General features: G+C 52.6%; 1 protein-coding gene across 2 annotated transcripts in view; it reads right to left on the bottom strand.

Moving 5' to 3' along the window:
* mapkbp1 (mitogen-activated protein kinase binding protein 1) overlaps positions 1-16,793 on the bottom strand; it is a 420,608-nt gene that overhangs the window by 371,843 nt on the left and 31,972 nt on the right. For both annotated transcript variants that reach the window (XM_072486182.1, XM_072486183.1), the window contains exon 2: positions 12,885-12,976. In XM_072486182.1, coding sequence (XP_072342283.1) covers positions 12,885-12,976 — 92 coding nt within the window. The remainder of the gene's footprint in view (positions 1-12,884; positions 12,977-16,793) is intronic.

Below are 16,793 nucleotides of genomic sequence, written 5' to 3'. Positions count from 1 at the left end.
CGGAAGAGCCGGGAGTCCAGGGGGCAAGAGAGGCTGATGTTTTGGCCTTTGCCTCCCTGGTAGCCCGAAGATGGATCTTATTGGCGTGGACGGACTCGGAGCCCCGAAATCGGGGGTATGGGTTAGTGACATGGCTGGGTTTCTCAGGCTTGAGAAGATCAAGTTCGCCCTGAGAGGGTCGACGTAAGGGTTCATCCGGAGGTAGCAACCGCTTATCGACTTCCTTGGGGAAAATTAAGCTGTTCGCAGATACAAAAGGGGGGGAGGGGGGGGTAGGGGGGGACGGTTGAGGCGGGATTAGTAAGTGGAGGAGGGGGACTGGGGAACTGCGAATGTAAGCCACGTTGGCTGGGTGTGGTTGTTGGTTGGGGGGGTGTTATTTACTTTGTTGTTTTTTCTCTTGAAATTGGTGTTCAAAATTTACAAATGCCTTAATAAAATGTTTTTTTTTTTTAAGTTACTGGGAAAATCCCCTAGTCGCCACATTCCGGCGCCTGTTTGGGTACACAGGGGGAGAATTCAGAATATCCAATTCACCTAACAGTCTTTCGGGACTCGTGGGAGGAAACCAGAGCACCCGGAGGAAACCCACGCAGACACGGGGAGGACGTGCAGACTCCACACAGACAGTCTGGGGATTGTGGGGATTGGACCTGGAGCCCGGTGCCCTGGAGGCCAGATTCAGGGTGTCGGACCTGCAGGCTATTGCAGGAGCAGATGTTTCAGCTTTCGCCTCACTGATCGCTCTTAGGTGGGTCTCGTTGGGGTGGAGGGCAGATTCTCCACCCTGTGCCTCGGCGTGGCGGGGGGGGGCCTGATCGGCTTTTTGGCTCTGGAGAAGGTGAAATTTGCTCCAAGAGGGGTGAGTGATGGGTTCTACAAAGTTGGGGTTTGTATTTTGGGAGAGTTGGTTACCGTTGACTGCTGAGGGCGTGGTCGGGGTTGGGGGGGGGGGGCTTAATGTGTTGGGGGGGGGGGGGTGACGTGTTTGTTGTAAATTGTAAAAATGTTGAAAATTTATAATAAAAATACTTTAAAAACTCTGTTTCTCGCTCCACAAATGCTGCCAGACTGCTGACTTTTTCCAGCATTTTGGCCGGGATATTCTGACCCCCACCACGGGGGATTTTCCGGCAGCATCGGCAGCTCATCCTTGGACGGTGGCGGGATCTTCCAGTCCTGCCAATGTCAACAGTGATTTCCGTTGTTCATCGGCTATGCTGTCAGGGATCCCACCGCCCCACCATGACCGGGGGGGGGGGGCATTGGTGGGACCAGAAGATTCCACTGGAGGGATTTCACAAAAACACTTGCGTTGCATTTTTATGAGATTTATGTCAGAGTTGGCAGTGGAGCGAGTCTTGTGTTTCCCTGAATCTAATTTCCAACTGTCAATGAAACATTTGAATCCTGTGCTGTGGGTCACATCGGAAAGACATCTCTCCACTCTCTACCTCTTCCACCAATCTTCATCCTATTCTCCAACTGGCCTGCCTGATACTAAGACAGGGATGAGAGCGACACTTCCTCCAGTTTAATCCTCCCTCTTGGGTTTGGGTAGAAGCTACAGACTGGATTTTAGCACAAGGCTTTGGTATGCCAAATTTAGAACTAAATGAGGATCCCGAGACTGGCCTAACTGCCACAGCCCAATTGGCTACATCCTGGCCCTCTGTCCAATCACGGATGGTGGGCGAGGCACCTGATGCGCCTAGTCCAATCAACAGGGCCAGCATTTTGAACACCGTGGGCAACAGTTTGGCACAGTGAAGGCAGATTGTAGACCTCGGGGAGTGGCAGCTGACACTGCAGCAGAGTGAGGTATACGCCGCATGTTCACGAGAAGGGAGAACGCAGGGAAGTGGGAAATGTTACCCCCTCCCTTGAAAATCGGTTTCTTTTCTGTTGACGTGGAGCCGCAGATTTGAAAAAAAACTCCAGCTGAGCAAGTCCTCAGTGGTGTCATCATTCGCGATAGTACAGGCAAATTATTGCAAAAATCACTGGGTGTGCAACAGGGAATTTGGATATGTGAGGACATATCGCCACTGATGCAATTTTACCCCCACCTATACCTGATCCAGTGCACTCAGGGTGTGGAAACAGGCGCTTAAACCTTCCCGCTAGGGGGCTTACCTAGGTATTTATGCTCAAAACTGGACCAATGTCTTCTGACAGATGCTCAATAACGTTTTTTGATGTTCCTTGCTCATTTTCTTTAGGCAGGAAGTCAGTCATTCCATCTTATCCACAAACACAATCATTCCACATCCCAGCTAAATGCCCGTGGCAGCCATTTTGCAGGCAATCATGTCTTTGATTTTACTGATCATGACATCACAAAGTTAGGGGTTTCTCAAACCAATCCCTGTTCTCAAACATCCTCGGAATAAAATTCAGCATTTTCAAATTATCAACCTGTGGGACTAAGTGTGTTTCCCAACCTGTCATGGTTGTCAGCGGGTATGCAGTGGGCAGCACTGCTGCCTACGGCCCTGAGGACCCAGGTTCGATCCCGGCCCCGGGTCACTGTCCGTGTGGAGTTTGCACATTCTCCCGTGTCTGCGTGGCTTTCACGCCCACAACCCAAAGATGTGCAGGTTAGGTTAACTGGCCATATCTTTTTATTAAAACAGTAAAAAACATATACAAGGCCAAACGGTACAAACACTAATTTTGTGTTGGAGAAACAGGGTACCCTCCCCTCAGTACCAATGTACGGGGAGGGGGGAGTGGATTCTCTGATTATTAAAACAGTTCACAACACGTTTCTACAAAAAACAAATGGTACAAGCACTAAACTTTGCGCTGGAGAGACCAGATACCCTCGCCTCTGTACCAACAGAAGGGAAAGGGAATGGGTGTGGGGAAAGAGGGCAAAGGAGAGTGGTGGGGAAGGAGGGAGTCAGGGGGCGGAATTCTCCCCCCCCCCACGCCGGGTGGGAGAATCGGCTGGGTGCCGCGCGAATCCCGCCACGCCGCCCCGGCACGCGATTCTCCCACCCCCCCCAAAACCGGCGTGGCGAGAATCACGGCTGGCCGCTCGGAGAATCGCCGCTCGCCGTTTGTAACGGGCGAGCGGCGATTCTCCGGCCCGGGTGGGCCGAGCGGCCTGCCCAACATGACAGGTTAACACCGGCGCCGTCCACACCTGGTCGCTGCCGGCGGGAACAGCGCGGGAACCCTGGGGGGGGGGGTCTATGGGGGGAGGGAAGGGGGTTCCTGCACCAGGGGGGGGGACTCAAAAGGGGTCTGGCCCACGATCGGTGCCCACCGATCAGCAGGCTGGCCTCTCTGAAGGAGGACCTCCTTTCCTCCGCCGCCCCGCAAGATCCATCCAACATCTTCTTGTGGGGCGGCCGCGGGGAGGACGGCAACCTGCGCATGCGTGGATGAGGTCATTTACGCGCCGCTGCTTTTACGCGGCGGTAAGGCGCGTAAATGACGCGGCGCCGCTCCTCGCCCCCCGGGGACGGGAGAATAGGGGGCTGGGAGCGGGCTCCGACGCCGGAGTGAAACACTCCGGTTTTCACTCCGGCGTCGGGACTTAGTCTCCCGATGGAAGAATTGCGCCCAGGGTGTTGGTGGAGGGAGGCCCAATAGGGCACTGCCTGAACTATCTACGGAAGCAGAACAATAAAAGAACCTTCAATTATGATGTGCCAGATTCCGGGAGTCCCCCAGCTAAATTGCCCCTTAATTGGAAAAAAAAAAGAATTGGGTCCTCTAAATTTAAAAAAAAATGATTGTCAGTAGGTGGCATGGTGACACAGTGGTTAGCACGGCTGCCTCACAGAGCCAGGGATCCAGGTTCAATTCCAGCCTTGGGTCACTGTCTGTGGAATTTGCACTTTCTCCCCATGTCTGCGTGGGTTTCCTCCGGGTGCTCCGGTTTCCTCTCTCAGTCCAAAGATGTGCAGGTTAGGTGGATAGGCCATGATAAATTGCCCCTTAGTGTCCAAACATGTGCAGGTGAGGTGGAGTTACGGGATGGGATGGAGAGTGGGACGCGGTAGGGAGCTCTTCCATGGGTCGTTGCCGACTCAATGGGCCAAATGGCCTCCTTCTGCACTGTAGGAATTCTATGACTTAGCTAAGAGGAAAAAAGAAAATTGGAAGGCTTCAGTATGAAGGCCTGCTCCCCTGTAACTCTCAACAACTGGCTTCAGGTTTGTGGAAATCCGGATATTCATAGAATCATACAATTTACAGTGCAGAAGGAGGCCATTCGGCCCATCGAGTCTGCACAGGCCCTCCGAAAGAGCACCCTATTTAAGCTCACACCTCCACCCTATCCCCATAACCCAGTAACCCCACCTAACCTTTTTTGGACACTAAGGGCATTTAGCATGGCCAATCCACCTAACCCGCACATCTTTGGACTGTGGGTGGAACTGGAGCACCCGGAGCAAACCCACGCAGACACGGAAAGTGCAGACTCCGCACAGAGAGGGGCCCAATCCAGGAATCAAACCTGGGGCCTTGGAGCTGTGAAGCAACAGTGCTAACCACTGCACCATCGTGCTGCCTGAGGTAGAACACTTTTTAAAAAAATATATATATTTATTCACGTTTTTCAACAAATTTTCAACAAAACCCAACCCCAACAAAAAGAAAGCAACAAGAACACAAGTAGAAATTATACATTGGAATTCCCCCATATACAGTAACCCCCCATATAACAGTAAAAAGCACAAATAGGGGGGAAAAAAACACCTTAACCCAAACACCACCCCAAGAGAAACCCCCCCACCCACCCCCCACCCCTGCCCCTGGGCTGCTGCTGCTGACCTCCTCCTAACGCTCCGCGAGATAGTCTAGGAACGGTTGCCACCGCCTGAGGAACCCCTGCACAGACCCTCGCAAGGCAAACTTTATCCTCTCCAGCTTGATGAACCCTTTTTAAAAAAAATATATTTATTAAAGTTTTTTAACACAATTTTTCTCCCTTAACAAAAAAAAACGAGAAACGCGCAGAGCAAGATATAAACATGGCAAAAAGATATATTTACACAGCTTTGCACACTGGCCCTCACCCGTACGTGCCAGTTTCCCCAACCCTTCATGTTATCTCTTGCTCATCCACCCTCCCAGGCAGTCCCCCCTTCCCCCCCCCCCTCCCAGGCCGTCCCCCCGTCCCCCCCCCCCCCCAAGGTTGCTGCTGCTGCTGACCGACCTTCCTCTAACGCTCCGCGAGATAGTCTAGGAACGGTTGCCACCGCCTGTAGAACCCCTGCGCAGACCCTCTCAAGGCGAACTTAATCCTCTCCAACTTTATGAACCCAGCCATGTCATTTATCCAGGCCTCCAGGCTGGGGGGCTTCACCTCCTTCCACATTAGCAAGATCCTTCGCCGGGCTACTAGGGACGCAAAGGCCAGAATGCCGGCCTCTTTTGCCTCCTGCACTCCCGGTTCGTCCACTACTCCAAATATTGCTAGCCCCCAGCTTGGCTTGACCCGGACTTTCACCACCTGAGATATTGCTCCCGCCACTCCTCTCCAGAACCCCTCCAGTGCCGGGCATGACCAAAACATATGGGCATGGTTCGCCGGGCTCCCTGAGCACCTTCCACATCTGTCCTCTACCCCAAAGAACCTACTCAACCTCGCCCCCGTCAAGTGCGCTCTGTGGACCACCTTAAATTGTATCAGGCGGAGCCTGGCACATGAGGAGGAGGAATTAACCCTACCTAGGGCATCAGCCCACAGACCTTCCTCGATCTCCTCCCCCAGCTCCTCCTCCCATTTACCCTTCAACTCTTCCACCAGCGCTTCCCCCTCTTCTTTCAACTCCTGGTGTATTTCCGACACCTTGCCCTCCCCGACCCATACACCCGAGATCACCCTATCTTGAACTTCTTGTGCCGGGAGCAACGGGAATTCCCTCACCTGTCGCCTCACAAAAGCCCTCACCTGCATATATCTAAAGGCATTTCCCGGGGGTAACTCAAACTTCTCCTCCAGTGCCCCTAGGCTCGCAAACGTCCCATCGATGAACAGGTCCCCCATTCTTCTAATCCCTGCCCGATGCCAGCTCCGAAACCCCATATCCGTCCTTCCCGGGACAAACCGATGGTTCTCCAGAATCGGAGACCAAACCGAGGCTCCCACCTCGCCCCTGTGTCGCCTCCACTGCCCCCAGATCTTCAGCGTCGCCGCCACCACCGGACCCGTGGTGTACCTTGCCGGCGAGAGCGGCAGCGGTGCCGTCACCAGTGCCCTCAGGCTCATGCCCACACAGGACGCCATCTCTAACCTCTTCCACGCCGCCCCCTCTCCCTCCATTACCCACTTACAGATCATGGCCACATTGGCTGCCAATAATAGCCGCACAGATTCGGCAGCGCCAGCCCCCCCCCCCCCCCCCCCCCCCCCCCCCTGCAATGCTCCAGAAACACCCTCTTCACCCTCGGGGTCTTATTCGCCCACACAAATCCCATGATGCTCCTGCTTACCCGTTTGAAAAAGGCCTTGGGGATAAAAATGGGAAGGCACTGGAACACAAAGAGAAACCTCGGAAGGATTGTCGTTTTGACCGACTGCACCCTACCCGCCAGTGAGAGTGGCAGCATATCCCATCTTTTAAAATCCTCCTCCATCTGCTCCACCAACCGCGTCAAATTGAGCTTGTGCAGGGCCCCCCAACTCCTAGCTACTTGGATCCCCAGGTATCGAAAGCTCCTTTCCGCCCTCTTCAGCGGTAACTCGTCTATCCCCCTTCCCTGGTCCCCTGAATGCACCACAAAGAGCTCACTCTTGCCTACATTGAGTTTATACCCCGAAAAGTCCCTAAACTCCCTAAGGATCCGCATGACCTCCGCCATCCCCTCCACTGGATCCGCAACATACATCAACAGGCCATCGGCATACAATGACACCCGGTGTTCGTCTACCCCCCGGACCAGTCCCCTCCATTTCCTGGACTCCCTCAGTGCCATGGCCAATGGCTCAATTGCCAGTGCAAACAACAAGGGGGATAAGGGGCACCCCTGTCTCGTCCCCCGGCACAGCCGAAAGTACTCCGACCTCCGCCGGTTCGTAACCACACTCGCCACTGGGGCTCTAAATAGCAGTCTGCCCCAACTGATGAACCCCTCCCCGAACCCAAACCTCCGCAACACTTCCCAAAGATACTCCCACTCCACCCGATCAAAGGCCTTCTCCGTGTCCATAGCTGCCACTACCTCCGCTTCCCCCTCCACCGAGGGCATCATAATCACATTAAGGAGCCTCCGCACATTTGTGTTTAGCTGCCTACCCTTCACAAATCCCGTCTGGTCCTCATGAATCACCCCCGGGACACAGTCCTCAATTCTTGTAGCCAGCACCTTCGCCAGCAACTTAGCGTCAACATTGAGGAGCGAGATCGGTCTATACGACCCACATTGCAATGGATCCTTGTCCCGCTTCAAGATCAAAGAACTCAGCGCCCTGGACATTGTAGGGGGCAAGGTCCCCTCCTCCCGCGCCTTATTAAAAGTCCTCACTAGCAACGGGCCCAGCAGGTCCACGTATTTCCTGTAAAATTCAACCGGGAACCCATCCGGCCCCGGGGCCTTCCCCGCCTGCATGTTTCCCAATCCTTTAACCAGCTCCTCCAGCCCAATCGGCACCCCCAAACCAGCCACCTCCTCCTCCTCCTCCACCCTCGGGAACCTCAGCTGATCTAGGAATCGTCACATCCCCTCCTCCCCCGCTGGGGCTCAGACCTGTACAGATCCCCATAGAAGTCCCTAAATACCTCGTTTATTCTCACCGCACTCCGCAATGTATTCCCCCCTCTATCCCTAACTCCACCAATCTCCCTCGCTGCCTCCCACTTACGAAGCTGATGTGCCAGCATCTGACTCGCCTTCTCCCCATACTCTTAAACTGCCCCTTGCGCTTTCCTCCACTGTGCCTCTGCTTTCCCCGTAGTCATCAGGTCGAATTCCGTCTGGAGGTTCCGTCGCTCCCTAAGCAGCCCCTCCTCGGGGGCCTCTGTATAACACCTGTCCACCCTTAAAATCTCCCCCACCAACCTCTCCCTCTCCCTCCTCTCTCTCTTCTCCCTGTGGGCCCTAATGGAGATTAGATCTCCCCTGACCACCGCCTTCAACGCCTCCCAGACTACCCCCACCTGCACCTCCCCATTGTCATTGGCCTCCAAGTATCTTTCAATACACCCCAGCACCCGCCCGCACACCCCCTCATCCGCCAACAGTCCCATATCAAGGCGCCACAGCGGGCGCTGGTCCCTCCCCTCCCCCAACTCCAGCTCCACCTAATGTGGGGTGTGGTCCGAGATGGCTATGGCCGAATATTCCGTTCCCTCCACTTTCGGGATTAGCGCCCTACTCAAAATGAAAAAATCTATCCGGGAGTAGGCTCTATGGATGTGGGAAAAGAAGGAAAATTCCCTGGCCTGCGGCCTGGCTAACCTCCATGAATCCACTCCCCCCATCTGATCCATAAACCCCGAGCACATTGGCAGCAGCCGGCCTCTTACCCGTCCTGGACCTAGAACGGTCCAGTGCTGGGTCCAGCACCGTGTTAAAGACCCCCCATTATCAAGCTTCCTACCTCCAGATCCGGAATCCAACCCAACATGCGTTTCATAAATCCGGCATCATCCCAATTCGGGGCATATACCTTCACCAGTACCACCCGCACCCCCTGCAACCTACCACTCACCATCACATATCGACCTCCATTATCCGCTACAATATTCATTGCTTCAAACGACACCCGCTTCCCCACCAGTATTGCAACTCCTCTGTTCTTCGCATCCAGCCCTGAATGGAATACCTGCCCTACCCATCCCTTTCTCAGCCTAACCTGATCTGCCACCTTCAGGTGTGTCTCCTGGAGCATAACCACGTCTGCCTTCAGTCCTTTTAAGTGCGCGAACACCCGGGTCCTCTTGACCAGCCCGTTCAGGCCCCTCACATTCCAAGTTAGCAGCCGGATCGGGGGGCTACTCGCCCCCCCCCCTGCCGACTAGCCATCTCCTTTTCTAGGCCAGTCACGTGCCCGCGCCTCCCGCACCCTCCAGTCCCTCAGGCGGCGGACCCCCGCCCCGACCACCTCTCCAACTACCAGCTACCCTTTGGCCAATGCAGCAGCAACCCAGTTCCCCACCTGCCCGCTAGATCCCCATCTAGCCATTTTGCTCCCCCCATGACACTCCCGTAAGTCAGCTGACTCCTGCTGACCCCGGCCTCTCCCATCGACCCCCCAGTGTGAGAATCCCCCCACCCCTTGGCAGTCAGTGTCCGCTCCTCTCCAGCACTGCCCTTCCCCCCTGGCCCCGCCCCCATCCTTCCCTAGCACGGGAAAAAGCCCGCGCTTTCCGTCTGAGCCGGCCCCGCCACCCCCTGGCGCAGCTCCTTTTTGCGGCCTTACCCCAATTTCCCATCCCCGGGCCTCTTCCTCCATGGGGCCCTGCCCCTCCAACACCGACGTCCACACTCTCCCACAGCCCCCACATCAAATCCATTCACCCATCCCCACCCAGCACCAAAACAAAAAGAACATTCCCCAAACGCAGTACACACAGTAAACATCCCCCCACGACAAACCCGCCTTTTGAGTCTAACTTTTCAGCCTGGATAAAGTTCCACGCCTCATCAGGCGTTTCAAAATAGTGGTGCCGATCTTGGAACGTGACCCACAATCGCGCTGGCTGCAGCATCCCGAACTTCACCCCCTTCCGATGGAGAACCGCCTTAGCCCAGTTAAAACCAGCTCTCTTCTTAGCCACCTCCGCACTCCCGTCCTGGTAGATTCGGATCTCCGTGTTCTCCCACCTGCTGCTCCGTTCTTTTTAGGCCCATCTCAGGACACAGTCAAGAACAAAGAACAAAGAAATGTACAGCACAGGAACAGGCCCTTTGGCCCTTCAAGCCCGTGCCGACCATGCTGCCCGACTAAACTACAATCTTCTACACTTCCTGGGTCCGTATCCCTCTATTCCCATCCTATTCATGTATTTGTCAAGATGCCCCTTAAATGTCACTATCGTCCCTGCTTCCACCACCTCCTCCGGTAGCGAGTTCCAGGCACCCACTACCCTCTGCGTAAAAAACTTGCCTCGTACATCTACTCTAAACCTTGCCCCTCTCACCTTAAACCTATGCCCCCTAGTAATTGGCCCCTCTACCCTGGAGAAAAGCCTCTGACTATCCACTCTGTCTATGCCCCTCATAATTTTGTAGACCTCTATCAGGTCTCCCCTCAACCTCCTTCGTTCCAGTGAGAACAAACCGAGTTTATTCAACCGCTCCTCATAGCTAATGCCCTCCATACCAGGCAACATTCTGGTAAATCTCTTCTGCACCCTCTCTAAAGCCTCCACATCCTTCTGGTAGTGTGGCGACCAGAATTGAACACTATACTCCAAGTGTGGCCTAACTGTCCATAAAGCGGTGGAACCTCACCAGGGGCCTCGGGAAAGCTCCCGCGCCCATCAGCGAATTGAGCATCGTGCTCATATATGCCCCGGCATCGGGCCCCTCCACTCCTTCAGGGAGATCCAGAATCCGAAGATGCTTCCTCCTCGACCTGTTCTCCAGGTCCTCCAATTTTTCCGCCCACCTCTTGTGCAACGCCTCGTGCACCTTGGGCCACCTTCACCGCCAGGCCCAAGATCTCGTCCTCGTTCTCCAAGGCTTTTTGCCGCACCTCCTGGATCGCCGCCCCTTGGGCCTTCTGGGTCTCCACAAGCTTCTCAATCGCCGCCTTCATTGGCACCAGCATTGCTGTCTTCAGCTCTGCAAAGCAGCGTTTAAGGAACTCCTGCTGCTCCTGCGACCACTGCACGCACGCTGCTTGGTCTCCTCCCGCCGCCATCTTGCTTTTCCTCCCTCGCACTTTTCGCTGCACCAGGATCACTTTTTAACCGCTCCACTCCTGGTCCAATCCATATAATGTCGGGGGAACCTTGCTGTCACCTTCCCACACTGGGAACCGTCAAACAATTGCCGTTGGGGCCCCTCTGAGGAGCCCAAAAGTCCGTTCCCAGCGGGAGCTACCGAACGTGCGACCTACCTAGGCATAGCCGCAACTGGAAGTCCTGAGGTAGATCACTTGACCCAATTTTTGTTGACCTTTCAAAATGTCACAAATGAACACCAATGGAAACACCTTTATTTTGCCCTGAAGTGACCCTGACAGCTGTGCACTGACAAAATACCAAATTGGATGGTTTGGACCAGAAATAAATCAGGAACACCATTTGTCTGGACGGGCCTCATAACAAGCTACTCAAAAAACCTAAGTGGGCCATTAATTGGCAGCACGTAGGTTTTCCCTTCCTCCTCCCTTGTAAAATAGCAACCTGTCCCAGAGGTGGTAAAATCTAATTTCCAAATCACCCCCCCCCCCCTCCATTCCCACCCCTATCGGCAATTGAAATTCCAACCATATACGCAGAAGACTGTATGGAGTGCAGGCAACCGGTGTCTCAGAGAAACAAATTAAATTCTGTAGAGCATTGGGAGGTGAGCACATTATCTCAATTACTCAATTAAACACACAGGACACCCAAACAGACACACACAAGCGGACACACATGCAGACACACACACACACACACACACAGAGGACACACAAACGCAGACACACACACGTGGAAACACACACGTGGATACACACGTGGAAACACACATGTGGACGCACACATGTGTACGCACACACGTGGATGTGCATACCTGGACATGCACATGTGGACACGCACGCAAACACGGACAAACATACACATGTACATGACCACACACACAAGACATACATACATACACACACACATAGAGACACACACGGACACACACACGGGAGGGGGCCAGGACACAGGGGACACACACAGCACATGCACACAAATCACAGACAAACACAGATACACACAAACATGGGCACACACACACAGAAACAAACACACATCCTGAACAATTCAATCTGTAGCAACTATCTGTCTGAAGGGATAGAATTGATTATATTTACACATTCCTTGCAACCAAACAGAAACAGTGTATAATTACGCATCAAATAATTCTTTCCTTGCTGAATAAACAGCAACACCATACAGTTAAACAGTGAGACCTAAGTTAACTATAAGACTCTTCAGCTTAATTTTGGCAAAAACGACGGCACCTTCTTCAGCTCCTGTAACTATCTATGTGGGTGTGCATTAGAAACACCTATTTGTTCCAATTGCTTACATCACTGAACAACATGGATACATTTTATATACAAATCATTTTGAGATTTAAGTTGTGGCAACAGAATTGTGGCAATAATCGTTTTGCAACAGTCATGGATTGGAACACATTGAGCCTTGGGCTTTCCAGAATCTTTGAAACCGCCTCCATTGATCTTCAATTCCTGGGGGTATGGAGCAGTGAACAAATCACTTCTCTACTTTCGGCACAAACCTTCAGCATAGAAATGGCCAAAGTTTTCCTATCTCCTTTCACCTCCTCGCATTGCTCTTTGGCCAGGAAAGTAAACAGGCAACCAAGCATTGACCAAAACCTCTTTGCTACCTGCGGGATAGGTGGGGTGGGTCACAGACAGGGGAGACTACTCAGTAGCGTTCTTCCACTCATAACTGCGGTGTTCAGTTGCTAAACCGCATCGATCTCTGCATTCATATTAATATGTTAATGCAGCAGATATACATGGATCTTCAGGTCACTATCAAATCCAACACTTAGCTTCCCAATCTCTCATCTGTTTGATTGCTTAGGTCCAAGCATTTGCACTAAACGCAGTGAACAAGGGAAATTAAGTTGACAATTCTTTGAAAGAATTACTGGTTGAAAAATGGAATGGATGCCAGGCTGCACAATCAAGTAGTTAATAGGTAACAGAATTCTGTGTGTCAATCTCCACGTGAACATCTACTCACCCCGACGGATAGGCTACGAGTCCTGTCTTTGGGTCGCACGCAAGTCCACTGCTTCCAGAGACTGTGATGCCCAGTACTCTCTCCAAAATCACCTACACAGAGATAGATACAGGTTAGTGTGCATTGCAAAAACCACCCAGGATCAAAAGGACATGGGCATTCCATAGTCAGCCCAGCTGATAACTGCTGGTTTGTCGCACTGCGTGAGCCACATGGGCCACCCCACCTTTTTGTTGGACAATGATCAACGAGGAAAATAAAGAAATCGCTGTATAACTACATTGGCCACAAGGTTCACGTCAGCAGCTTCCAGACCGGTCCCCCATCTCCCACTCTCTGCCATGTCCTAACTCATGTCCATTCGCACATCCCGCCCATGCTTGCTGACCCCTGATGATTCCCAGTTTCCAAACACCTTGATTTTAAAATTAAGAAGGTGGTAATGCAGGTCACTGTCCGTGTGGTGTTAGCACATTCTCCCCATGTCTGCGTGGGTCTCACCCCCACAACCCAAAAGATGTGCAGGGTAGGTGGATTGGCCATGCTACGTTGCCCCTTAATTCCAACCAGCCAGTTAATTTTTTAATAATCTTTATTAGTGTCACAAGTATGCTTACATTAACACTGCAATGAAGTAAGCCTCAGGGGGGGAGTTGAAGGATAAGTGGGAGGAGGAGCTGGGTGAGGACAGGTGCCCGAGGTGTGCAGGGAGTCCGGCGAATCATGCCCATATGTTTTGGGCATGCCCGGCGCTTAAAGGATTCTGGCAGGGGTTTGCAAGGGTGATGTCTAGGGTTTTGGACGCCCGGGTGAAGGCGAGTCCAACAGTAGCGATATCTGGGGTGTTGGAGGATCCGGGAGTGCAGGAAGCGAAAGAGGCCGAGGTACTGGCCTTTGCCTCCCTGGTAGCCCGGAGACGGATCTTGTTAATGTGTTGGGACTCGAAACCCCCGAGCGTGGAGACCTGGGTTAGCGACATGGCGGGGTTCCTCAGCCTGGAGCGAATAAAGTTCGCCTTGAGAGGGTCCTTGATGGGGTTCTCCCGGCAGTGGCGACCTTTCTTTGACTTTCTAGGGGAGCAGTAAGTGCCAGCAGCAGCATCCTGGTGGGGGTGGGAGGGGGGGTTCAGGTGGGGTTACTGCTGATATAATGTGAGTTGGGTGTGGAGACATGACCCACCTTGTTCTGTTTTTTTTAAATTCTGTTTTGTAATTAGTTTTATTGTAAGCTTTGGGCTATGGTTATTGTTATTTTTTATTACAATCTGTATTTCTATTTTTGTTATGTAAAAACACTGATTGGAAAAACTTTAATAAAACATTTATTATTAACGCTGCAATGCAGTTATTGTGAAAATCCCCAAGTCGCCACACTCCGGCGCCTGTTCAGGTACATACAGGGAGAATTCAGAATGTCCAAATTACCTAACAGCACGTCTTTCGGGACTTGTGGGAGGAAATCGGAGCACCCGGAGGAAACCCACGCAGATATGGGGAGAACGTGCAGACTCCGCACAGACAGTGCCCCAAGCCGGGAATCGAACCTGGGACCCTGGAGCTGTGAAGTAACATTGCTAACCACTGCGCTACCGTTACCAAATACAACAAGCGAAAACTCACAAACCGCCCTGGGCCAGGCTACGAGAGCAGCACATTTCTTTTTGGGAAAACATTAGATTGGTGTACCTTGGTCACAGGTATCACACCACCATGGTAACAATACATTGATGGTAATGAGACTAGCTCTCACCCAGGACGACTGACAACTTGGCCTGCTAAGGAGTAGAACTGTTAGTTATTGCTGTTAGCATGTCCCCAGGGTGAGAAAGGCTCTCCTGGTCAGATCCATCCTACACACCGGGAGTCTCACCCCATCCGCACGTTGCCCTCGAGTTGACTGAGATGAGGAAGAGACCGTTGTCCAACTCCTTGTGGAATGTGTCTTTGTAGAGAAAGTCTGGAGAGAGATGAGGTGGTGTTTGGTCATCCCAAGCAGCTCCGTGACACAGGACTCTGTGCTCTACGGGCTGTTCCCAGGGACACACACCGAGACAGACATCAGCTGTTGCTGGAGGATCATCGACTCGGTAAAAAATGTTCTTCGGTCTGCCTGAAACTTGCTGGTCCTCAGTGCAAAGAGTTGACCCTGACTGAGGCTGCAGACATTTCAAAACCCAGGACTATGGGCTGAGGGATACTAAAGCTAACGGGCAGCTGCGCAGAGGCACAATGGGGGAAGGTCACTGTCTGAAACCTTTCAGCTATAGTGACCGGAGGGGAGGGGGATTGTACAGAACCCCCCCCCGGGCTGTATGACTCACAGCGAATATTACACGGTGCACAATTGCATTGAAGCACCTCAGGGTGCAACATGCTCTCTGTCAACAACTTAATACCATTGCACCATTTGTATAAACCATTTTGAAATGACTGTAATGTTTTGAGATTATATTGAAGTACCTCAGAGTGCTTCACATGATGTATGGAGATAACCTGAATGTTATTGCACTTTGTGGGATGGTCATTTTGAAATGTTTGTAATGTTCTTTCAGATGTTTTACAAATAAAGTATATTTTTGCAAAAAAGAAACAGCAAACACCATTCACTGGGCTCGCACTCTTTGCTACACATCAGGATAAAGTGCTGCAATCCCACAGCACTGAGCAAGAGGCACTTAATCATGGTTTCTTTAGGCCCTCTTAAATGCACCATTAACTCACCGTGCAATGAGATATGAGCCATTTGCCCATTAGTAAAACTCACTCCTTCCACAGACCATGTACTGACTACTTGATCATGGACTTCCATCGGCTATCCTCCTCCACTCAGAAGCCAGGTCTCGCACTACATGGGGAAGCTCAAAGAGTAAGAATAAACTCAGGATGACCCCGGTCCACAGGAAATATTTTTAAAATATACTACTGTCCCCTTAAGTGACTAATTCCAAAAATCAGTCAGTGCAGTGGTACCCTTGATTTACAAGGTACCAAATCCCTGGACCTGGTCATTTCATTTACAGAGGACAAAAGGAGCTGTATTCTCCGTTTTGGAGACTAAATCTCCACTCCGGCGTGAAAACGGTGGTCTTTTACGCCAGGAAAACTGGAGCAAAATGGCCACCGATTCCCTATTTTTCTGGGGGCTAGCAGGGAGGCAGCATGGAGCTCACAGCTCTAGCTGCCGATATGGCCCTGAGCACTTCCAGTTCCAGGGCCGCGCATACTCACGGTGGCGGCCTGCAGCAGCCGTGCCATGCTCCACGGCGGACAGCAAACGTAGTGCCCCCCCTTCGGCCGCTCGCTTGCCCGAACCGCCCGCCCACAGTACCCCCAGCCCCGAATGAAACCCCCTTGCCAGCGGATCGGCCTTCCCCCGACTGTGGTGGCCCCGGACTGAGTCTGCAGCCGCCACGCAAGCTTCCCGGACGGTGTGAGCACAATGGCCTGAGGCCGTGGATAATCAGCGTGGCATACTCCTCGAGTACGCCGCTTTTCAGAGGGTGGGCATAAGAATGTGCCGCCTGACACAGACCGTCTCTACCAGGACTCCGAGGCAATCATTGGAGAAGCGGGGGGGCAAAGTGCCCAACCGTCTTGCCCTCCCACTGTCCATGAGCACCAGGGTCTGAGGCCATGACTGTAGAACAGGGACAGTTATTGATATCCTTCTAGGCAGCTCCTCAGCCTAGACAACTCACAACAGGCTTTAGGAAGCAGTCTCTTCCATTTTTAAACCCCCCCGCTGGGTCCACATTGGACCCAGCGCTCAACACATTCCCGCGCAATGCAAACCCAACCGGCAGACATGGTTCACGCTGGGCGGGCCTTAATTGGCCACCCAGAAAAATATGCCATTAACAGCGTGAACTTAGCCAGGAGCGGGTTTTACATCCACTGCCAGCTGCACATC

This window comes from Scyliorhinus torazame, chromosome 2 (genome assembly GCF_047496885.1).
Source record: "Scyliorhinus torazame isolate Kashiwa2021f chromosome 2, sScyTor2.1, whole genome shotgun sequence".
NCBI classification, from domain to species: Eukaryota; Metazoa; Chordata; class Chondrichthyes; order Carcharhiniformes; family Scyliorhinidae; genus Scyliorhinus; species Scyliorhinus torazame.
This window is presented reverse-complemented; position numbering and strand designations above follow the sequence as displayed.